The sequence below is a fragment of the Heterodontus francisci genome, chromosome 42, assembly GCF_036365525.1.
Source record: "Heterodontus francisci isolate sHetFra1 chromosome 42, sHetFra1.hap1, whole genome shotgun sequence".
NCBI lineage: Eukaryota > Metazoa > Chordata > Chondrichthyes > Heterodontiformes > Heterodontidae > Heterodontus > Heterodontus francisci.
The window spans coordinates 16,752,969-16,777,578 of NC_090412.1; the positions used below are offsets into that span (position 1 = coordinate 16,752,969).

Sequence of the window (24,610 nt, forward strand, 5' to 3'; positions counted from 1 at the left end):
ACATGTTTTTAAGCAAAACCAGTTCACTCAACGTTGTTAAATGTTCAATATGAATTTGTCCTTGGATTAATGCTTACAATAGTTGGACAATCCAAAACAAATGAAATTCAGCCCTGGTAATTCATTGCAATACTGTGTTTAAAACAAATTGATTTATTAATGAACTTTATCCACTTTAAGTAAATAATCATTAATGGTTTCTTTATTCTTTGCAATGAAGCAGGTCACAACATTTAAAAATGATCTTACAAATCCGTTTACAGCATAATCACAACTCCTAACAGAAAATGGTCACAATATTTAGCCTCCTTCACCATATTTAATATGCATACTTTGTATGTGCCAATATTGGAATAGATGCATTCTACTCAATACCAATCATAGTGTACAGAATATTTTTTCATATTTCATAGAGATATCATTAAGAAATAATAGTATTGTGAGAATTGAATTCACAGCATCACTAGAACCAGCGATCTGCATTTCAGCAACCATTATCAGTAAAGTTAATAGTTACATTGGCTATTTTAATCGCTTATCCAATCTGTGGTGTAATTTGAACGTATAACAAGTGGGACAAACTGGTGCAGTGTGACATTCCAAGGCAAATTCCACCAATTTCCCTCTTATCACATGTAGTGTGAACAGTTGCTGACATATTGTGGAACAAATACTAGAGGCAGTAAAAAGGGCGGCTTCTGAATTGACCTGAGTGACAACATATCCCCTACCCTAAAGATAAGGAGCCGTGGAATGTGATTTAGATCAACTCATGAGCTATACAATCAGGCTATCTCAGGACATAAATGATATTGCATGGCCCCCTGCACTATATCCTCTCCAACCTTCATCACTAGCACTAGTCATACTCATCTCTAGTTCCCTTCATTTTTGCACAGCAGTCTCATATTTTACACAAACTAATGATCCCCATTTGAGAAATATACTTCAGGAATATCTCCATTTGCTACATTTTCACTCCCCATTTTCTCCAGCAGGAATCACACCTTTTGTAAGGATGAGGTTTCCGTACAATGCTGTTTCTCTGAAACAAAAAGCATTAAGGGTGTAAAACATACTTCTTTTCCTATAAGATCAATTATGTTACTCAGCAAGAGGCAGGTTTAAACAGTCAGTGACAGCTCCTGCTTAAGCACCCTTGCAATATGTAATTTTCAGGCAATACTGATGATAAGTTTTTTCAAAGTTCAAAGCACATACGGCATGCTTGCCTTCATCGGTCGGGGCAGAGAGTATAAAAATTGGCAAGTCATGTTGCAGCTGTACAGAACCTTAGTTAGGCCACACTTAGAATATTGCGTGCAATTCTGGTCGCCACACTACCAGAAGGACGTGGAGGCTTTGGAGAGGGTACAGAGGAGGTTTACCAGGATGTTGCCTGGTCTGGAGGGCATTAGCTATGAGGAGAGGTTGGAAAAACTCGGATTGTTTTCACTGGAACGACGGAGGTGGAGGGGCGACATGATAGAGGTTTACAAAGTTATGAGTGGCATGGACAGAGTGGATAGTCAGAAGCTTTTTCCCAGGGTGGAAGAGTCAGTTACTAGGGGACATAGGTTTAGGGTGCGAGGGGCAAAGTTTAGAGGGGATGAGCGGGGCAAGTTTTTTTACACAGAGGGTGGTGAGTGCCTGGAACTTGCTGCCAGGGGAGGTGGTGGAAGCAAACACGATAGCGATGTTTAAGAGACATCTTGACAAATATATGAATAGGAAGGGAATAGAGGGATATGGGCCCCGGAAGTGCAGAAGGTGTTAGTTTAGGCAGGCATCAAGATCGGCGCAGGCTTGAAGGGCTGAATGGCCTGTTCCTGTGCTGTACTGTTCTTTGTTCTTTGTTTGATGGGACAGTAGCAAAAAACACTTAATATCTTCATCTTAAATTCCTCTGTCTGCTGCCTTAACATCTTCTAGTAACCCACAGTAACATTTCAGGGCCCTGGTGTATCATTTTTCAAGTAAACAAAAGCTCATTTGTATACCCATTAAAAAATACACATTTTCCTTTTCAAATTCCTGTGTCCATACTTATAATGGAAACCCCCTAGGTAAACTTGTGACACTATAACTAAACTCGCCCTCAAATGGAGGCGTGACAGCAATACCACTGGGAAACAGGTGTAATTACAGCGTGACAAGATTACATAGGCAGTCTTCATTATAAAAGTGGACATGGGAATTTATAATAGAAAAACAAAATAAAGACAGACTGTATGACTTTAAACTGGGGACTGAACCATATCAGAATGCCCTGGTCCAATCACACATATTGCATAAAATTTACAACACAGAAACAGGTCATCTAGTGCAACTGGTCTATGTCAGTGTTTATGCTCCACATGAGCCTCCTCCCACTCTATTCATCTCACCCTATCAGCATCTCCTATTCCTTTCCCCTTCATCTGCTCTAAACGAACTTCACCTGACCTTCATTCCCCACGTGCAATGTCATGAGCAGTCAATTAATACATTATATTTAAAAAGTAGCAACGGGGTTTAAAAAGTCTCCCATTAGGCTTGGGCTACATCTTAAAGCAACAGTCCACATTCTACACAAATAATTTACTTTGCTCTCTTCTCCAGATTCTGAGATCAAAGGTTTGTATTGACTTTTATTCAGACTCTCAGTGATTTCCCAACACGTATGCAAAATAAAACATGCTGAAAATGTTGAGTTTAAACATCATGGAGAAACCTACCCTGTCGCAACCACAGCGAAAGATTTCTTTGCACGTGCGTAAAATGCAAATCTCTCAATTTTTTCCAGGAATTTCTGAAAAAAATAACAATGTTGCTAAAATCTACTGTGAAATAAATATGCAACAGAAGGAGAATTTACATGGAACAAAAACAAGAAATGCTGGATTCACTCAGCAGGTCTGGCAGCATCTGTGGAAAGAGAAGCAGAGTTAACGTTTCGGGTCAGTGACCCTTCTTCGGAACTGACAAATATTAGAAAAGTCACAGATTATAAGCAAGTGAGATGGGGGTTGGGCAAGAGATAACAAAGGAGAAGGTGCAGATTGGACCAGGCCACATAGCTGACCAAAAGGTCACGGAGCAAAGGCAAACAATATGTTAATGGTGTGTTGAAAGACAAAGCATTAGTATAGATTAGGTGTGAATATACTGAATATTGAACATCAGCAAGTGCAAACCTGAAGAAAAACAACCTGAAAAAAACAGTGGGTAAGCAAACTGAACAAACTAAGATGAAATGAAATAAATGCAAAAAAAGATTGTAAAAAATGTAAAAAGGAATGCAAAAAAAAGGGAAGAAAAAATAACTAAAAATGACTAAAAATGAAAGTAAAGTGGGGGGCTGTCATGCTCTGAAATTATTGAACTCAATGTTCAGTCCGGCAGGCTGTAGTGTGCCTAATCGGTAGATGAGATGCTGTTCCTCGAGCTTGCGTTGATGTTCACTGGAACACTGCAGCAATCCCAGGACAGAGATGTGAGCATGAGAGCAGGGGGGAGTGTTGAAATGGCAAGCAACCGGAAGCTCAGGGTCCTGCTTGCGGACTGAGCGGAGATGTTCCGCAAAGCGGTCACCCAGTCTGCGCTTGGTCTCCCCAATGTAGAGGAGACCACACTGTGAGCAGCGAATACAGTATACTACATTGAAAGAAGTACAAGTAAATCGCTGCTTCACCTGAAAGGAGTGTTTGGGGCCTGGGATAGTGAGGAGAGAGGAGGTAAATGGGCAGGTATTACACCTCCTGCGATTGCAAGGGAAGGTGCCCTGGGACGGGGACGAGGTGGTGGGGGTAATGGAGGAGTGGACCAGGGTGTCGCGGAGGGAACGATCCCTTCGGAATGCTGACAGGGGAAGGGAGGGGAAGATGCAACTGGTAGTGGCATCACGCTGGAGGTGGCGAAAATGGCGGAGGATGATCCTTTGGATATGGAGGCTGGTGGGATGAAAAGTGAGGACAAGGGGAACCCTGTCACGGTTCTGGGAGGGAGGGGAAGGGGTGAGGGTAGAGGTGCGGGGAATGGGTCGGACACGGTTGAGGGCCCTGTCAACCACAGTGGGGGGAAATCCTCGGTTGAGGAAAAAGGAGGTCATATCAGAAGCACCGTCATGGAAGGTAGCATCATCAGAGCAGATGCGTCGGAGACGGAGAAACTGGGAGAATGGAATGGAGTCCTTACAGGAGGTAGGGTGTGAAGAAGTGTAGTAGAGGTAGCTGTGGGAGTCAGTGGGCTTATAATGGATATTGGTAGACAACCTATCCCCAGAGATGGAGACAGAGAAGTCGAGGAAGGGAAGGGAAGTGTCAGAGATGGACCATGTAAAGGTGAGAGAAGGGTGGAAATTGGAAGCAAAGTTGATAAAGTTTTCTAGTTCGGGGCGGGAGCAGGAAACGGCACCGATACAGTCATCAATGTACCGGAAAAAGAGTTGGGGGAGGGGGCCTGAGTAGGACTGGAACAAAGAATGCTCGACATATCCCACAAAAAGACAGGCATAACTAGGACCCATGCGGGTACCCATAGCGACATCTTTTACTTGAAGGAAATGCATGGAGTTGAAGGAGAAGTTGTTCAATGTGAGAACAAGTTCAGCCAGGCGGAGGAGGGTGTTGGTGGATGGGGACTGGTTGGGCCTCTGTTCCAGGAAGAAGCGGAGAGCCCTCAAACCATCCTGGTGGGGGATGGAGGTGTAGAGCGATTGGACGTCCATAGTGAAGAGGAGGCGGTTGGGACCAGGAAACTGGAAATTGTCAAAATGACGTAGGGCGTCAGAAGAGTCACGGATGTAGGTGGGAAGAGACTGGACCAGCGGAGAAAAGATAGAGTCTAGATAGGAAGAAATAAGTTCAGTTGGGCAGGAGCAGGCTGACACAATGGGTCTGCCGGGACAGTCCCGTTTGTGGATTTTGGGAAGGAGGTAGAAGCGGGCTGTCCGGGGTTGCGGGACTATGAGGTTGGAAGCTGTAGAGGGAAGATCTCCAGAGGAGATGAGGTCAGTGACAGTCCTTTGGACGGTGGCTTGATGTTCGGTGGTGGGGTCATGGTCCAGAGGGAGGTAGGAAGAGGTGTCTGTGAGTTGGCGTTGAGCTTCTGCAAGGTAGAGGTCGGTACGCCATACAACAACAGCACCACCCTTGTCTGCAGGTTTGATAACCATGTCGGGGTTAGACCTGAGAGAACGGAGTGCCTCAAGTTCAGAGGGGGACAGAGGGAGAATTTACATGGTCTTGTTCGCATGGTTGGGACTGCCCGCTTAAAATATGACTTTTTTTTAAGTGTCCATTTCTTTTCACCATGAAAGAAATTAAGAAATTAGGTGATGAAGCATTTATTTCTCATGAATTCCAGACCTTCTTGCATCTTCATTATCTAAGCCTTCACAACAATGAGTACACTTTAAAAGTACTTCAGTGACTGTAAAACACTTTGGGTCATGAAATCTGCTATACCAATCAGTTAGTTCATTCTTTCTGAAACCTGCAGCATCCATACTCTTAACAGGGATAGTTAATTTTGCCAAGCCCAAAATCAAACACAGGAGCACAGTATCGGCAAGACAGGGAGATCCTATAAATGCTTTGCTGATGATGGTTCATCGTTGAAAACCATGATAATGAATGCCTCTATTAAGACATGAAACAGATTTCTGTTTGGAAAAATAAAGAATTTATGTCAATTGGGTGGAATTTCAGAAACTTACAGGTAGTCCAAGCCGACCAGTCCAAAATTAGATGGTGGCAACCCAACTTTCCATGTTCCCTTCGCCATTGAGTACTATTTCAGATTGGTTAGTGGCATTTCATAACATACTGGTGTGAATTATCCTCGTCTACCTTTTCCAAACTCTCTCCTGTGCATTGATCCTTTTGAAGGAAGATTTTAAAAACTATACAGTGTATTTTAAACGTGACCTCACCAAAAATCCATACAAATTTAGACTGAGTTGTATCAACATATAATCAAATGCCTTAAGATAAATCTCAGAAAGCCAGTCTTCAATCAAATTAGCCACATTCTTCATTCAATGAGCCTTAATTGTAGTTGAAAGCCTGTCTCTGGAATTCCTTTCTGAAAATCCAAGTAAATTATATCCATTGCACAATCCTTGTCTACCAGCTTAGTTACATTCTCAAATAATTCTGATAAATTCGTGTAACATGATCTATTGCTTCTAAATGTATGCTGATTGTTCCTGATGAACTGTTTAGACTAGAAATGGTAGCATTCCTTGCAATGCTTTCAAATATTTCTTCCCTTTACTGCTATGAAGATAAGTGCTCTATAACTTCCAGGTTCCTGTCTCACTGATACTTTGAATAACTGCCTGAACATTTGCACACCTCAGCAATTCTTTATTTATAGAACTTCTAAAAGTATTCACCAGAGCTTCACACCTTTTCTTGAACATTCAAGGTGTCCTATGTTTTAAACAGAGGTCCTTCTAGCTTTTCTTCATTGACTTTTTCATAACTCATGTTTTATGAACCTCTCTACATACTGTAGATGACAGGATTCAGAAGTTTTCTCAGGGTTGAAGTATGAGGACTGATATGAAAAATGCCTTTATCATCTCTGCTTTACCCTGACTGTCTATAATATTTCAACCCAACATATTCGTTAAAAGACCCACCTTTAACTTGTGTAATGACCCTGAGGAGCTGGGTAGTGAGAGGCTGAGTTGCAGCTCCTCCCAGTCCTGGGGAATGTAAGGGGAACTTGGGGATATAAACAATCCCAGTAGGTTCTGCAGAGACAAAAAGGGGGGAAAGCAATGGAACGCAATGGGGGTAATTTTGACTTTGAGTGATAGGGGTAAAATGGGTGATCTTGAAGTCAACGGAAACATAAATTGGGTGAGATGTATAACAGGCGACTTTTTTTTTAATTCATTCATGAAATGTGGGCGTCGCTGGCCAGGCCAGCATTTATTGCCCATCCCTAATTGCCTTTGAGAAGGTGGTGGTGAGCTGCCTTCTTGAACCACTGCAGTCCATGTGGGGACTGTGGTGCTGTTAGGAAGGGAGTTCCAGGATTTTGACCCAGCGACAGTGAAGGAATGGCGACTGATCTGATATCACCAGTTTTACACTGTTGTCCAAAGTCAAAATTACCCCCAGTTGCTGACTGGTATCATTACCACTAGTTATTCTTAAATAAACTGTATTCTACATATATAACCATGTTTGGAGCTCTGAAGAATTAAAGCCCTGTTACGATTACAAAGACATCATTACAATTGAATGGATTCAGATTATCCCATGAATCAGAATAGTAAATTTAACCTGAATTTAACCATCACTCATGCTTAAGAAACTCCTGGAACTAAATGTTCTGTTCCTGTTCATCTATTACAACGAATACAACTAAGAATATTACAAAAGAGCTGCAAATATAATGGCTGCTCTCAAACAAGCAGCATATTTTGAATGTGGCTACTTAAAATCCTCTCTCCCTTGCTGAGAAATGCATCGCTACAGATTCAAAAGTCAAAAACATTTCCCTGCCTTAGAAATAAGGCGCAAAATATAGATTTATTTCCGCTGTTATCTCCAATGCCAGTTTTACACTCAGGCGGCAAGTTGGAAGTCTACTCCACGGTTTTCAATGATACTAATAATGTCTTGATGCTTCAATCTCTATCCCACAGATTCTCAGTTTCTGTGCAGCTTTACATATCTTCGCTGAATCTCTCTGGTTCTGAGAATTCGTGTTTTCAACAATATGACATTCTATTTTGTTCAGATGATTCTGTCTCAGTTTCAGGCTGCATTTCTACTCACTAGATTATCACTTGATTCAAGTAGAGAGGAAATCACTTGTTATTAAACTGATATAAGGCTGTGTTAATATTATTGATTAGTCACTTGATTGAGCTATAGAATAATCTAACTTCTGGCCAATTTGCCATTTTCTACAGAAAATATTCCACTTGAACACATTCCAAATTTTTCTCCAATATAATTCCTTAAACCTTCAAATTCTGGTATTTCCAAACTATGACTCATATTCCCATCCCAAATGATCTTCAACTCTTTTGAATAGGTGTAGATTTCTCCAGACAAATAGATTTGCTTTCACCACATTAAGTTTGGTATGTGAATCTTCTATTAACATTCTGCTGGTATACTGTTAGTGGTGTGGCATACTTCAATTTGTGACAAAAAAAAATGACTTCAATTTCCAATGTGAAATAACATTGCTTTTCTTTGTGCTTTTGATTGTTGCTTTGAAAGTTCTAATGACTTATTCTGCTTCACCAGTTGAACAGGCATGACAAGGGCTAGAGAGGAAATGATATATCTTTGAACTCCTGTGCTGTAAACTATTGTGCAATATCCAAGAATGAGTTCTTAGATAATCTTTGCAAGCAACAAACTGTGACTTGTGGTTGTAGCAGACATATCAACAAATTCTATTCATTTTAGTCACACATTCACAACAATGAAAAACATATAAACCTGAAAAATCGATATGTCAAGGTCATGATGGACACGTCCATATATTAGCAGCAGCAACTACCACCTTCAGCTGTTCGAACCAACATGTCTCAAAATCTCATAGGACCTTTTGAATTCCATGGTTCCTATGCAGTCACTAGACATGCCACCCGGTAAGGCACATCATGCATACAAACTTGAATAGCTTTCACGCAAAGCAGTGAAAAATCGAAACAGATCCTGCTCAGATGTCAAACACGAAATCTTATTTTTATCAACGAAAACTATTTTTTTCCTTTGCACTGTGCTCTACCAAGCAACCATTTATCACAAAATACATCACTCTTGAGAACATTGTCATGTTGAGTTGTTTTATGAATTCTGTTTCATCTGAGTAGTTGATTTATTCATCTAGGATTTAATGCAATTGCTTCACATATCTAGAATAGATTTTCCCTGACTTGTGTGGATTCACTTTTCCTTGCTAAAATTGGAAAACCATCAAGCATTTCCATTTTGCTAGCTGTTCTGTATTGGACCTCATTTTTATCTAGACAATACAGCATTGCAACCTGGAATGTGAGCCTGGGGAATTAATAATGGAAAATAAGGAGATGGCAATGAATTGAACAGGTATTTTTCATCGGTCTTCACCATAGAGGATACAAGTAACATCCCAGAAATAGCTATAAATCAGGAAATGGAAGGGAGAAAGGAACTCAAGAAAATTACAATCACCAGGGAAATAGTACTGAGCAAATCGTTGCAGCTGCAGGCTAACAGGTCCCCGGTCCTAATGGACTTCATCCTGGGGTCCTAAAAGAAGTGGCTAGTGAGATAGTTGATGTGCTGGTTTTAATTTTCCAAAATTCACTAGATTCCATTAGATTGGAAAATAGCCAATGTAACTCCTTTATTCAAAAAGGGAGGGAGAGAGAAAACAGGAAACTGCAGGCCAGTTAGCTTAATATCTGTCATAGGGAAAATGTTAGAAGCTATTATTAAAGACATTATTGCAGGGCACTTAGAAAAATTCAAGGTAAACAGGCAGAGTCAACATGGTTTTGTGAAAGGGAAATCATGTTTAACTAATTTATTGGAGTTCTTTTAAGAAGTAACGTGCTGTGGATAAAGGGGAACCGGTGAACGTACCATACTTAGATTTCCAGAAGGTATTTGATAAGGTGCCACATCAAAGGTTATTGTGGACAATAAAAGCTCATGGTGTAGTGGGTAACATATTGGCATGGATAGAAGATTGGCTAGCTAACAGGAAACAGAGAGTAGGCATAAACGGGTCATTTTCTAGTTGGCAAGATGCAATGAGTGGTGTGCCACAGGGATCAGTGCTGGGGTGTCAACCTTTTACAATTTATATAAATGACTTGGATAAAGGGACCGAAGGTATGGTTGCTAAATTTACTGATGACACAAAGATAGATAGGAAAGTAAGTTGTGATGGGGACATAATGAGGCTACAAAGGGATATAGATAGGTTAAGTGAGTGAGCAAAGATCTGACAAATGGAATATAATATGGGAAAATACAAAATTGTCCATTTTGGCAGAAAGAATAAAAAAGAAGCATATTATCTAAACGGTGAGAGATTGCAGAGCTCTGAGATGCAGAGGGATCTGGGTGTTCTAGTGCATGAATCGCAAAAGGTTAGTATGCAGGTACAGCACGTAATTAGAAAAGCTAATAGAATGTTATTATTTATTGCGAGGGGAATTGAATACAAAAGTAGGGAGGTTATGCTTCAGTTATACAGGATATTGGTGACACCATATCTGGAGTACTGTGTACAGTATCGGTGTCCTTACTTAAGGAAGGATGTAAATTCGTTGGAAGTAGTTCAGAGAAGGTTTACTAGACTAATACCTAGAATGGGCCAGTTGTCTATGAGGAAAGGTTGGGCAAGCTAGGCTTGTATCCGCTGGAGTTTAGAAGATTAAGAGATGACTTGATTGAAACATACAAGATTCTGAGCAGTCTTGACAGGGTGGATGTGGAATGGATGTTTCCTCTTGTGGGAGCATCTAGAACTAGGGGTCACTGTTTAGAAATAAGGGGCTGCCTATTTAAGACACAGATGAGAAGTTTTTTCTCTCAGAGGGTCATGAGTCTTTGGAGCTGTCTTCCTCAAAAGACGGTGGAAGCAGAGTCTTTGAATATTTTTAAGGCAGAGTTAGATACATTCTTGATAAGCAAGGGGGTGAAAAGGAGGTTGCAATCAGATCAGCCATGATCTTGTTGAATAGTGAAACAGGCTCAAGCGACTGAGTGGCCTATTCCTGCTATGTTCATACAATAACATGGAAGCTGCCAATGGTGGTCTATCTTTCAGTAGCTCCTAGATCACTTTCAGTGGTTTATAGGTACTTGTCAAGTTCCTGAATATCAAATGTCACTACCATTGTTTATTTTTCAATTTCAATCATTTAATTTCTCAAATATGCCTTTGGGATTCCCGCTGAGGTCCTCCTCTTTGTTTTCTTCAAACTTGTGTGATAGAACCGCCCCCAGCTACAAGAAGGCACTGACGTCGAGGACTATAGGTCTAGTTAGATTATATTGAGTTAACACTTTAACAAGCATCTGTAGTCTATCATTTTCAAGTTAGGGGGAGCTCTTTTTTACCATCACCATCCTCAGTAAATAGTAAACAAATTACAAACCTATTCCCAAAATCCTGCCAACAGTCCTTTGACCATGGTATTCTGATTCTAATCTGAGTGGGACCTGTAAAGCTTCTTCCAAATCAAGGTTTAGTGTAATCTTGCAGTCACAGCATAATCTAAACAAGCCATCTAGCTTGAGAACAGGCAAAATTGGAGTTACCCACACAGAACTGGCCACTTAATGGCCTTTAGCCCTTCCAGCAACTGCAGCTCATTGAATAGTTTATTCATTATTCCGTATGGCACAGATATAGATGAAGCTTTCCCTTTTACTTTCAACTTGGCTTTCACCAATTGCCAGATTTACCTCTAAACACTGATTAGTTTTATCTGGTTTGGTTATGGGCCCAGTTATGCCAGAGTTAATTGTTTCCCATGAACATCTGTCTATTCCTCCGTCACCCCGACCAACAACAATATCTCCATCTAATTGCTATCCTTTACTAACACATCAATGTGCCCAGTTCTGGTACTCTATGATTCAAACAAATCTTCAAGCGTTCTCCAATGATACAGCTTTGATCATTTTTTCTAATACTTTGGCATAGCAGACAAAGTGCATTACTACCTAATTTCCATTTCACAAATTTTGGTATCAACTGTCCAAGGAATTGAGTTTCTGCTAAGCATTGAATTTCATAGCGTAGATTGGCTGCTCATCTTCACTGCAAATTTCATTTCCACCAGTTAAACCTTTAGATTATCCGACAGCTCCATAAAGCATTCCTCCGATAGATGTATTCTTAGCTTCTGACTTGCATCAGCCTTTTTAGCATTACATTTACACCTTTCCCATTGAGATACTCTGCTTTTCCATTTTTCAAATTCTTGATATAATAAATCCGATCTGCATTTTCCTCACTACTCTCTGGCCCTGTTTAAACCCCTTCATTTCTTTATAAGCATTCTGCATGCTCACAGCGGCTTCTATTGCTTTTTCCCCCTCAATGACCAATTAAACCTAAACCAGTAGCTTGTCCTGAATGGAAACTGAACGAAAGCCGCAAACCACTTGGTCTTTTAGTGTGTCAAACTGTCCAAATTCAGCCTTCTTAACTCTCCAGTTAATTGTTTTTCTATCTTTTTGGGGGGCTTTGATAAAATGTTAAAGATTCGGCAACAACTTATTGTTTTGAACTGAGCTAATCTTTCTGTTTTAAGAGCATTGTAAGATTTTCACAGGGTTTCTCCGATAGTAACACATTCAGACGATAAGTTTATGACCGTAATAAAAAAAAACTCTTTTTTAAACCACCATCACTTCCATTTGGCTACGTAACAGTCACTGCTCTTCAACGTAACTCATTGGTCCGAATTTTGTGGGAGTAATGACAGTGAAACTATCAGCAATTGCCACCATTAATCGACTGAAACTGACAGCAACTTCTGGAGTCTGCACATGTGCAGTTAAACACAGATATCCAGAAGTTGCTGTAAGTGATTCTACCCTTCCCCAGAGGTTCAAGTCCCCGGAGACTGCAATCAAATAGAAATCACTGAGCTGATGAGAACTTTCCCTTTAATGCTATTAGTCTTGCTGTAAAAACCTTTGAGAAAGTTACACCTTGTTGAAGCTGGGTTTTTAACAGCAGACTAAGTTCATAATTACTGCAGAACACCCTCACTGGCCCTGAAAACCTAATCTGATATTTGTGGAATGTTAAATTTCTCCATTCTGATAAGAATTATTGTATTTCAGCTTCCATCTTAATCCCATGTGTATGTTCCAATCTTGATTTCTCTATCTGTAAAAAGATATTGAAACATGAAGGATAATCAGTACTTTGGACTTCCAGATTTGCTGCCTGTGAGAATACTTCAATGCGATTGACTGCTTATCCTGCTTGACGGCATCACTGTTGCTGGATGCCTGGAGATCCCCTTGACTTGGTGCCAGATTCAAACTAATGTTGGTAAAGAGGAAATATACGCCACAGAGATCACAAGATTTTTGTGGGCAACTTTCTTCAAGGTCAGCAGCGAAAACCCATCACTTTGTTGCCGAGCGCAAACTTTAGGTCATTATAGACAAAACACTTTGGGCAGGATTTTCCCTCCAGGGGTAAGAAACAGAGGTCGGGAATGTTTTTAGGTGCAGGGAAACAGTCACTCATTGTGATTTTCATGGGGGGCATCCCTTAATTGGCCTGGAGGACAGCAGGCGGGCTCTCAAAGCTGGAGGGCCAATTAGAGGCCTTCCAGTTTGAAAGGAGCAGCAGGCTGCAATGGAAGGTAAATAAGGCAGAGGGCGCTTCAAGATGGGGGTGCCCTCGCTCCGACTTTTTAAAATCTTAAATTGAAAAATGGCTTTTGCAGCCAGGTCACTACTGTGGAGGTGGGGGGATGGGGGTGTGCCAGTGACAGCCCCTCTACAGGGTGGCCTCTGGCTGTTCCTGCACTCCGGCAGAGAGGGAGGACCTCTAGGTCCTCCTGCAGCATTGGCCCCCTGACTTACCGCCACCTCCAGGCACCTAAACTGGCCCCTGTCGCTTGCGGGAATCTGGAGGCAGACTGGAAAACTCCAATCAGTCTGCTCTAATTGGCCTCAAGTTGTTCTTAATGAGCCTGATCAACTATCCTCTGCGTGCAGGCAGGTAGCTCTGCTGCCATCCCCTGATCACCTCTGCAAACATGCCCCGGAACCGGGATAGAGTGGAGAAATGGCATGGCAACCAGCCGGGCTCTTTTTAGCTTGGCTCCGCTCCCAACCCCCACAGAGGCTGAAAATCCAGCCCTTTTGAGATGTCTCTGAGATAACGTGCTGTCTAATGATCGGTCTTTTTCTGTTTCTCATTCACTTCATATCATTGCTTCTCTCAAACACTCATTCCAATTCTGTTGGCTGTTATGCACTTCAATGTTTGCATATACTTTCATCCCTCGCATGCATTGTTTCATGTCACTAATTGAGAAAAAAAATCTCAGGACAAAAATAATAGAAAATCACAGCATATCAAACTATAACACACACCCCGGGTGCAGCTGCTTAATGTTACCTCTCTCCCACTGTACTGCCAAAAATTGTATCCCAATGAACACAAAAACCACATTAATAACCACCCTTCCCCACATATAATATTGCCAAGAAATATATCCCTGTCCAGAGAGAAAACAGATTAAAGTCCCCATCCACCTCCCACCAGTGTCATCAAGAAATTCATCCGCCTGCACATAAAAGCCTTAGTGTCGCACCAGTTAAGTCAGAGCTTTCCCATGAGTACTGGCCCATTCTACTGTATCTCCGCAACCTCCTCCCCAAAAAATCTGCAACTAATGGCAACATCTGCATATAATTCTCGTAGCCCACTTACACGTTAATATATGCCCTTAAACCACACAAGCATTATTCCTTTCTGAAACGGTGAGAGATAAATGATTCATGGTCAGCGGAGGATTTGGCCTTTTATTTCATAGCTAAGAATATTGTTACTCAAAAATGGCACAGCAGGATACCGGTAACAGAAATAAAAGGCACAATATACAATTTAGCCGTGCATCAATTTTTAAAACTAGACGTTTGACTTGCTCTCATTCATAAAAGCAAATCTGTTAATTACTGTCTATTGTAGCAGTTCTGTTTGTAATGTAAAGCAAGTACTGCATTCGAATACTAATCTAGTGAAGATAAAAATGTATTGAGAGAGAAATCAAATGGTCAATAACTTCTTGTACCAAAATATACAGGACAGAACAGGATGAAAGGTCTCTCTGCACAGATGCTGCCTGACCTGCTGAGTACTTCCAGCATTTTCGGTTTTTATTTTATACAGGATTCTTGTTTGCTACAAGTGGAGGAGGCCATATATTTCTCGAGCAATTTATGCCTCACTTCTTCACAACTGGGACAAACATGAAACAAAGGATGCACTCACAATATAAAGTATAAATGTCCTTGGAGGTTTTCCAATCTCCCAGTGTAACTTCAGCACATGAGCAGCAGAGCCACAGGTAAACGGTGGGTGGGAGATCAAGAGGCCCCCAACGGAAATTCGAGATTTATGCGTTTAGCATCAATGCAAAGAGATTACAGTTGAAAATTTGTTGAATGTGTAAATCCGGTGCAAAGTTCCAGACTATGAAGTGAAGGGCACTTTCATGAAGTTTACCTTGTTCCAGTGTCTGGTCGAGTCTGTGTCAGCCTTCCATTTACACTATAACTGCAGCACCAGTCTGAAGTGAAATTGCAATACAGTAGGCCTTAAAGTTGTAGTGTAAATATAACCAAAAAGGATCACCGATGCAAACTAATAATTGGACACTCATAGACTAATCACAACGCCTGAAAGAAGCCGTAATTAGTGTGCATCATATCAACAACAAAGAGCAGATTGCCCAAGCAGCCAGTCAAAAGTTCATTCGCAGGACGTCTAAGAACATCATGTCTGCTGTACTCTCAACCTCCCAGTTGCTAGGTCAGTCAGGCCTACACTTCACTGCACACGCTGCCCTCTGCACTATACTGGTCTGGCAAATCAATTAGTGCTGAAAAAATGCCCCCACTGTAATTGAAATTTGTTTGATCTGTGAGCAATTATTTTGTAAATTTAACGTTCAGTTACAGAATCCTTCAAAGTGCCTGTGATTGAAATCTCAGCAAGACCTCACTCCAGTGGGAAGGCAACAGCGAGATGTCTCAAAGCTTGACCCTCAGCCGAGGATTTACCAACTGCTGTAATCCCTCAAGCCCTGAAGCAGCTGGACTGCCTGATGTGGGAGATGGAAGTCAGAGGGAAGAAACACATTTGGTGCATCCCCCAATCCAGTTCTGTATAGTTAATCCCACTGAGCGCAGAGTGGAAGTTCACAATCAAATAGAAATGATAACCACCGTGTGTAACTCAGAAAAAGCTCTTCATTACAAGAGTGTAAGATTTTTTAACAGGATTGAGGAGAAACAAATGCATAATTCAATAATATATTCATGGCGGCAATGTTTTGGGCTTTTTCTGCCTTCCTTACTCTTTAAATTCTGTATTTTTGGATTAAAGCAAGAACTTACATTGCTCCTTTCACATCCAATAGTGCTTCACAATGACTGAATTAATTGTGAGGCGTACTCACTGTTGTTAGTTAGACAGCCAACTGAGGCCCCACAAACAGCAATGACCAGTTAATCTGCTTTTATTGTGGCATTAGTGAAGGGATAAATGTTGGCCAGACACCATGGGAATTCTCCATTTATTTATTGAATAGTGCCATGGGATCTTTTACATCCACCTGAACAGGTGGATAAGACATCACTTTAAAATGTCATCTGAAAGATGGCACCTCCAACAATGTAGGACTCCTTCACTGTTGATTTGAAGTATCGTCCTGGATTATCTGCTCAGGTCCTGCAGTAGGCTTTGATTCACCACCTTCTGACTCAGAAGCAAGTCCGTTAACTCTAACCCAAACTGACATTTCAATTGCTCTCATAGTTGAGTCTTGGCTTCCCACAGTCCCAAGGGTATCTTCACATGCCTGCATGTCTAGAGAGGTTTCTGATAGCATGTCCAGGTCAATGAACAAGAAGCCTGTTTGTTCATTACCTTAGGTACTGGATATATTTTGTACCTCCACCGGAATTTTCTTCCATCTTTAAAAAGCAGCAGAGCATCACAAGATCAGATCTCATTGAACAAAAGATGAACAAGCAAATATATACATTAAAGTCTTTGTTATTTGACACTTTACCAACCAGCAAGCTCTGTTATCTGGAATTTCCACGGGAATTCAGGTTGCCATCTGCAGTTTGAAATGCTACCTTGCCTCGGTGACTGGTTCCCTATTCACTATAATGGGGTTCTTGGTTCCTGCAGTCAGACACATTTTGCTCCAGTGTTCCGCGCCCAATCTCCACTGGGGATGGCTCATTGGAAAGGGTGGACTCTCCCCCGTACAATATTGGTGCACGAACCCGAAGGAAGAAGGAAAAATTAAGAATTGGCTTTGCCAAAGCTGGGCTCCGGGTACCCTTCACTCTCCCGGCAATAGCTTTAGATCGGAAGCTTGGATCTCCACCCACCTTGGTAAGTACAACTCTTGATTAACTGGAATTTTTGCTTATCCGGCAGCTCTCAGGTCCAGCACATACCAGAAAACGAAGCTTTCGCTGTACAGCAAAATAATATATAGCTATTATACTCACCATTTCTTTGAATACAAAAAAAAATGTGCAATGTATATGTTTTTATAGTTGCTATGGCACTATTTCAAAGAAGAGCAGGGAAGTTCACCTTAATATCCTGGCCAATATTCATCATTCTACGAACATCACTTACAACAGATTATCTGGTCATTATCACATTGCTGTTTGTGGGATCTGGCTGTGCACAAATTGATTGGTGTGTTTCCTACACTACAACATTACAACAACACTTCAAACCAAAATTAATTGACTGTAAAGCACTTTGGGTCAAGAGGTTATGAAAAGTGCGATGTAAATACAAGTCTTCCTTTCTTTCACTTTTATATATGTTGTTTGCTTTTGCTCCTCATAGTCTTTCCTAACTGTGGGATCTAGTTAGTCTTACCAACCTTTCCCTTCTATCTGATGTGACTCAGTTCTACTCAGCTTGACTGAACTCTACTGGGTTTACAACTTCAGTTTATTACATATTCCCTCCACCCCCAAAAAACAGCTGCTGCCAGTTCCTGGCTTTAAATTATAATCAGCCATATTCAAAAGTAAAGGGCTGTTTGATATATAACTGAGCTAATCATGCATTGTGTGTTTGCTTGATTGTGGCTTAGCTCCTCTCTGAAGTTCTCTGGGACTTTGGAAGCAGCCAACAAATGCTCGTATTGATTTAGGCTGAGGACCTGAATTTTCAATGGTTTAAATCTCCTTTCATACAGTTACTAAATTAAAGGAATCTCAATCAAGCCAAAATGAGATGAAAATACTCTACTTTTGTCTTTCCAAATCTCTGTGCATCATCTAGCAAATAGTCTTAGCTGCTTATTTTCTTTTGAGAGGCAATTTTTGGACGGCTTTTACTAAAATATCTGATTTGGCTGAGACTGCATCTCTAGTCCATTCTGATGTCTTTAGTATGTGTTTATCTTCACCCAATTCAGATGCTTAAAAGTCAGATCTGTGCATTGTGCCACTTAGCTTGTTCCAGCTTTCAGAAAAAGGTCAAGCAGCTCGATAAAATATTCAGCTTGAGTGTTCTATAATAACTGTCCTTTCTCCAAAAGACAGGCAGCAATTCCACAATATAAAACATGACTGGAATTTGCAACTACTGGCTTGGAATTCATTTCAATAAAAAATAGACAGGGTGGGTTTTCCATAAGTAAGCCCATTTTGCACTGCTGGCTTTGAAAAGAAAAAAAGACTTGCATTTATATAACGCCTTTCATGACCCCAGCCCGTCTCAAAGTACTTTACAGTCATTGAAGTAGTTTTTTGGAAGCATAGTCAATGTTGTAATGTAGAAAATGTGGCAGCTAATTTGGACACAACAAGCTCCCAGAAACAGTAATGTGATAATGACCAGATCATGTGTTTTAGTGAATGTTTTAGAAATCAGACTTTCATCTCTTCAGTGGCTTTGAAACAATACTATAGCAGCTTTATTGCGAGAGGTCTGCTGTTGAGGTGATCTCTGTTAGCTAAAGTCAGTCATTTTACATATTATGGGTTAACTGCTGCAGTGGGTTAGCACAATGTTCTTTCAATAAAAATAAAACATGCTAGTTCGTCAACACCTGGAAGGAAAATGCTTTTCATCTGTTGGAATTGTGTTCAGATTGAATCCACACTAAAGAGATGAACATCTGATCTCTGTTAGCTTTTGAACGCCTACATCAAATGAATCCCATCCTGTTTTCTGAGTGAGTGTAAGGCCACAGCTCAAAATTGCCTACAATAGAGCAATAACTGTAACTAGATTAACAATCTGACTCAATAAGTCCACAGAGATACTGGGGCCGGGATTTTATTCTAGCAACAGGGGTCACGATGTCCAGAAAAAGCGACACTGAAAACCCCGTGTTTTTTTCCGGAAGGCCCACCGAATCTAGTGCCAATCAGGCACTTAAGTGGACAGCGGCGGGGCTTCCACAGGATCATGGATCCGTCACCAGAAATCCTGCCCTTGGAGAGCAGCTTTTCCACTGATCGGTGCTACCATGGAGGTGCTGCTGGAGGAGCACCGACCAGGAGCAGCGCTGGACCCAGGCCACAGATAGGTTAGGGCGGAAGGAGTCTCGCGGGGTGGGGGCCGTGGGGGTCTTAGGGGAGGGGAGTGTAGGGGATTGGTAGCAAGAGCAGGGAGGTGGCTGTCAGTGGGCCCCCCCCCCTTCCCAATACATGCCTTTTAACGAGGGACCTGCCCCACCCACTGGAGCAGTGCTTCCTGTGCAGTGACAGGGCTGCCTGCTGCACAGCTAATTGAGGCAGTGGTGGGATGGGGCACTTAATTGATTAATAGCCCAGTTGAGGGCCTCAACTGGCAGTGGGGTGCAAAGGTCATCCACAGGCCTTAATGCCCCAGACTTAATTTTGGCGGAGGCGGGAAGATGACAGAGACACTCTCTCCCCACCCCCCAGTCACCATCCTGCCCAATTTTATGTTCTCCCCACCTCCAAACCCACCAAGGGAGAGAGGGAGATGACATAAAATTCCCCCCTGGGTGTGGGAAATGGAAACATTCACAGGGGTGCAGTAGGAGTTGCACTTCCAAGCTTGGGATTAAGGCACACGTGCATGTATACTTTCGATCTTTTCACCAGTGTTAACAAGATAGTCAGTGTGAGTACAAAGCATGTTTCCTCACTTTCTACCCATTTCAACTTTTTTTTGCAAATATCAGCAAACAAAGCAAAGTGTACCCAACTGTAGGGCACAATCGAGGGGGCTTTATTCTGGAACAGACTATGGTATATTTAATATAAAGCGCTTGATGCTGACACTGGATGCTAAAAATATCCCATTGTCCAGCACAGATATACTTCATCGAAATAAGCACTATATTCACCAAAAATTAGAAAACACAATGTTACACCAGGGGTCTCAGAATATCAGAGACAGGCCTTTTGAAAAACTCATGTTATTTCAATTATGTTTGAGAGAGGGAATGAGAGAAAGAAATTTTAAAAAGGAAGACTTGCATTTATATAGCAACTTTCACAACCTCACACCATCCCAAAGTGCTTTACAGCAGATAAAGTTCTTTTGAAGTGTAGTCACTGTTATAATGTAGGAAACTTTAGTCAAACTATCACACACATGGATACCATAACACGATTTTGGTTACATAAGTACCTTAGTAATTCATACATATTCATCCAAACATTCAACATCTAGCAAGAAAGACTTGGGTTCAAATCCTAGTGCTGCCCATCACTTTAATCTGCTTGTGTTGGGTAAATGAAATTGTTAGCCAGTTCTCAGTGAAGCCGGTACATTGAAATAAAACAGCATTCCAGCTGAAAGCTGAGAGAAACGGAGTACCCTCTGAAAGGGTGTGCAGTCAAGCCCCTCCAGCTACAGAAAGATGACTGCTGGAGAACAGCCAGTCAGAGACAGAAATGGAAGATTAATAAAAAACAAAAAGGCTGAAGCTGTCATCGCTGGCATCCCAGGGTGTAATTTCAGGCCTCCTTTTACATCAGGGGAACTAGAAGAACCAATTAGAGAAACATGCAAAAAAAAAGGTTGAGCCCACTGCAGAATCAGCAAAGTCTTACATTTCACCAATGCCTCTCTTCCAGTTTATACTCTTTGCTCTTCATATTTGCTTTCTTTACACATTCCTATGTCTTCACAGATGACTCAACAATCTTAATTTTATGCTTCATTTCCAGATGCACGATTGCCTTCTTCCTGCCTGTGAACCGTATTAATATTCAGCTTCAATTGTTATAAGTGTAATTGGCCACATTAACATTTTACATTTAGCTTCACATGTAATCCTGCTTAATTTCCTTCGTATTACCTACACACATTGACTGACCTATAACACCTCTTACAGTTCGTGGGTTTTCATATTATATATACGAGCAGTTCTGTTTTTTCTCGAAGGAAGTTAAAGGCTTGTTGCTGAGGTTTTCTTTTTGAGGCAAGGCAGTTTGTAACAGAATACCTTCTTCAGTGTTTTCACAATGAGATTTCTTGCTCTCTCAGATCAATTTTCCCATTAAAGGTGTGACTACGTGACAGTTATTTACTAAGTGACGGGAATATCTCAAGGTTTAGTTTAGAGATACAGCACTGAAACAGGCCCTTTGGCCGACCAACAACCACCCATTTTTAGTAATCCTATATTAATCCCATATTCCCTACCACATCCCCACCATTCTCCTACCACCTACCTACACTAGGGGCAATTTACAATGGCCAATTTACCTATCAACCTGCAAGTCTTTGGCTGTGGGAGGAAACCAGAGCATCCGGTGGAAACCCACGCAGACACAGGGAGAACTTGCAAACTCCGCACAGGCAGTACCCAGAACTGAATCTGGATCACTGGAGCTGTGAGGCTGCAGTGCTAACCACTGTGCCACTGTGCCACCCAACTGTGGTAATTGGTGTGTTTGTAATTTTATTTTTGGTCAGCCAAGCAATTGATACATGCTGAAATATGCTAGCATGTTTAAGGGCTCCAAATCAAACTACTGAGAAAACTATATTCAGCAGTCGTTTGCTCAATATACAGTGCATATACTCTCCCCATAAGGACACATCACCATGTGCCCTAGTACTGAGTCTGACTACAATTATATATTTAATACTCTGGATATACTTTTACTACCCTCCTGCTTTAACAAAGAGAATCCAGAAGTTGACAACGTCAGATGATGTGGAAAAGACTCACTTCCGATACACAAGGCCCTTGGGTCAGATAGCTTTCCCTCATTTCTTATAAACAAAATTGAAAGAATTCTTGCCAGTCAGATTTAAATAAGCATATGATAACCAGTATAATCAAACAAAGATCCTTTAAAGTGCTCTAACAGCAGGCCACTCTATCTCATTAAGACCGGTTGTGCAACTTAAACAACAAGGGATCCAGGCTCGAGACAGCGCTCAAGGCCCTAATCAGTTTCCATCATCTTGGTTTCATTAAAGGTTTATCAGATAACACACAACACTTTGTAGACTTTATCATGAAATGCAGAGAACTGGTGGATGGAACCTGCAGCTGCATTTGACTTAAGTTAAATAGAAATACCCATGCAAGATAGCAGAAGAGTTCAGTTTCCAATGTTTTAAGCAGTATTAAGATTTGTGCACTGATTTTACAAATGCACTCTCCCAGCAGAGAGCTTTATCTCCGACTATGAAAACAGGAATATCGCAGGTCACGATTTTCCAACCAGTTAAATTAATGTGTGGAGGCTGGGAGAACAAGGTAATGCATTTCCTTGCTTGGGAGCAAGGAACACAATGGTAGAATTTACTGTTAGTGATGCTGCATGAATACTATCTCGCCAGTATCAAATTCCTCTCTTAGCAGAGGTGTAATCAATTTGTGCATTTATATAGTACCTTTCACAACCTCAGCAGACTCAAAGCACTTCACAATCAATGATGTTTTTTTTTAATAAAGTGTACTCACTGCTATAACCTAGGAAACGTGGCAACCAATTTGGGCACAGCAAGATCCCATAAACAGCAATGAAATATTAACCAGATAATCTGGTTTCTTTAGTGATCAAGAGGAGGTACTTAAAAGGTTGGCAGTGCTCCAAGTAGAAAAGTTACTCAGTCCGGATGGGAATCATCCTATTTTGCTGAGAGAAGTAAGACTGGTCTAGCGAAGACTCTGGCCACAATTGTCCAATTCTCCTTAGATAAGACAGGAGTGCACACGGATTGGAGGATTGTAAATATTACACCCTTTTTAAAAAAAAGAGGAGCAGGATAAACCTGGCAACTATAGGTCAGTCAGCCCAACATTTGGGGAAACTATTCGAGATGATAATCCAGGAAAAAATTAATCACTATCTGGAAAAATATAGATCAGTAAATGACAGCCAGCAAATATTTGTTAAAAAAAAATCACATTTGACTAACTTGATTGAGTTCTTTGATGAAGTAATGGATAGGCTTGGTGAAGGTAGTACAGTTGATGTTATGTATATGGACTTTCAAAAGATGTTTGATACCACATAATTGGCTTCTTTGAAAACTTGAAGCCCATTGGATTAAAGCAACAGAGGCAGCATGGATACAAAACTCTGATATATATTAATGGCCTAGACCTGGGTATACAGGACATCATTTCAAGGTTTGCAGATGACACAAAACTTGTAAATGCACTAAACAATGAGGAAGATAGTAACAAACATCAGGAGGACATAGGCAGATTGGTGAACAGACACATGGCAGATGAAATTTAATAGAGAGAAGTGTGAAGCAAAGCAGTTTGGTAGGAAGAATGAAAAGAAGCAAGATCATAATTTAAAAAGAAACAAAGACCTGGGGGTGTATGTACACAATCCTTTGAAGATGGCAGGACATGTTGAGAAGACTGTTATAAAAAGCATATGGGAGTCTTGGCTTTATATACAGAGTACAAAAGCAAAGAAGTTATGCTAAACCTTTACACATCACTGGGTAGGCCCCAGCTGGAGAACTTTGCATAATTCTTGGCATCCCACTTTAGGAAGGATGTCAAGGGCTTATAGAGGATGCAGATGATTCACTAGAATGGTACCAGGGATGGGGGGTCTTCAATTACTTAGACAGACTAGAGAAGCTGGGGCTGTTATCCCCACAAAAGAGATGTTGAGGGGACACTTAATAGAGGTGTTCAAAATCGTAAAGAGCTTTGATGGAGTAAATAAGGAGAAACTGTTTCCGGTGGCAGAAGGACTGATAACGAGAAGACACAGATATAACATAATTGGCAAAAGAACTAGAGGCAACATGAGGGGGAAAAAATTATGCAGTGAGTTATGATGTAGAATGCACTGCCTGATAGGGTGGTGAAGCAGATTCTACAGCAACTTTCAAAAGGGAATGGGATAAATACTTGAAGGGGGCAATTTTGCAGGGCGATGGGGAAAGAGCTAGGAAGTGGGACTATTTGGGCAGCTCTTTCTAAAAGCCAGCACAGACACGATGGGCCAAATAGCCTTCTTCTGTGCTGTATCATTTGACGATGTTGGTTGATGGATAAATATTGGCCAGGACATTTCCATTAAAATATCAGTGAAGAATTTGGTACGAGCGAGTTAAACATTCATACACAAACATCACTGGCATCTATAAGGATCATAAAGCCACAGGGAATGTGTGACTTCTAACAAGTATTATTTTGAGTAACTTATCTATTGGGGTAAGGAACACTCACACTGAATCAGCATATTAAAAAGAGCAAGGGAATTCTGTTTGAAAGAAATGCATTCCCAAAGTTAAAATATGACTCATTTTGGCATGCAGAGGAGAAATGTAGCTGACTACGGAGTTACTTTTTCTAATTATCCACAACTAAAGGATAGCACATTTTCGGGAAGACAGGCCAGTTACTCCACATAATATTGGTGAAAAATCA

At 41.1% G+C, this 24,610-nt stretch overlaps 1 protein-coding gene across 2 annotated transcripts in view; it reads right to left on the reverse strand.

Moving 5' to 3' along the window:
- Positions 1-258: 258 nt before the first annotated feature.
- The window catches only part of fuom (fucose mutarotase), a 98,294-nt gene continuing 73,942 nt past the window's right edge, over positions 259-24,610 (reverse strand). Inside the window, exons 5-6 of one of the 2 annotated variants that reach the window (XM_068020327.1) lie at positions 2,718-2,791; positions 259-1,045 (exon numbers count right to left, since the gene is read on the reverse strand). In XM_068020327.1, the coding sequence (XP_067876428.1) occupies positions 976-1,045; positions 2,718-2,791 (144 nt within the window). In that variant the 3' untranslated portion in view covers positions 259-975. Of the gene's footprint in view, positions 1,046-2,717; positions 2,792-16,608; positions 16,695-24,610 lie in introns of those variants that run through there. The other variant, XM_068020328.1, reaches the window with a different exon arrangement.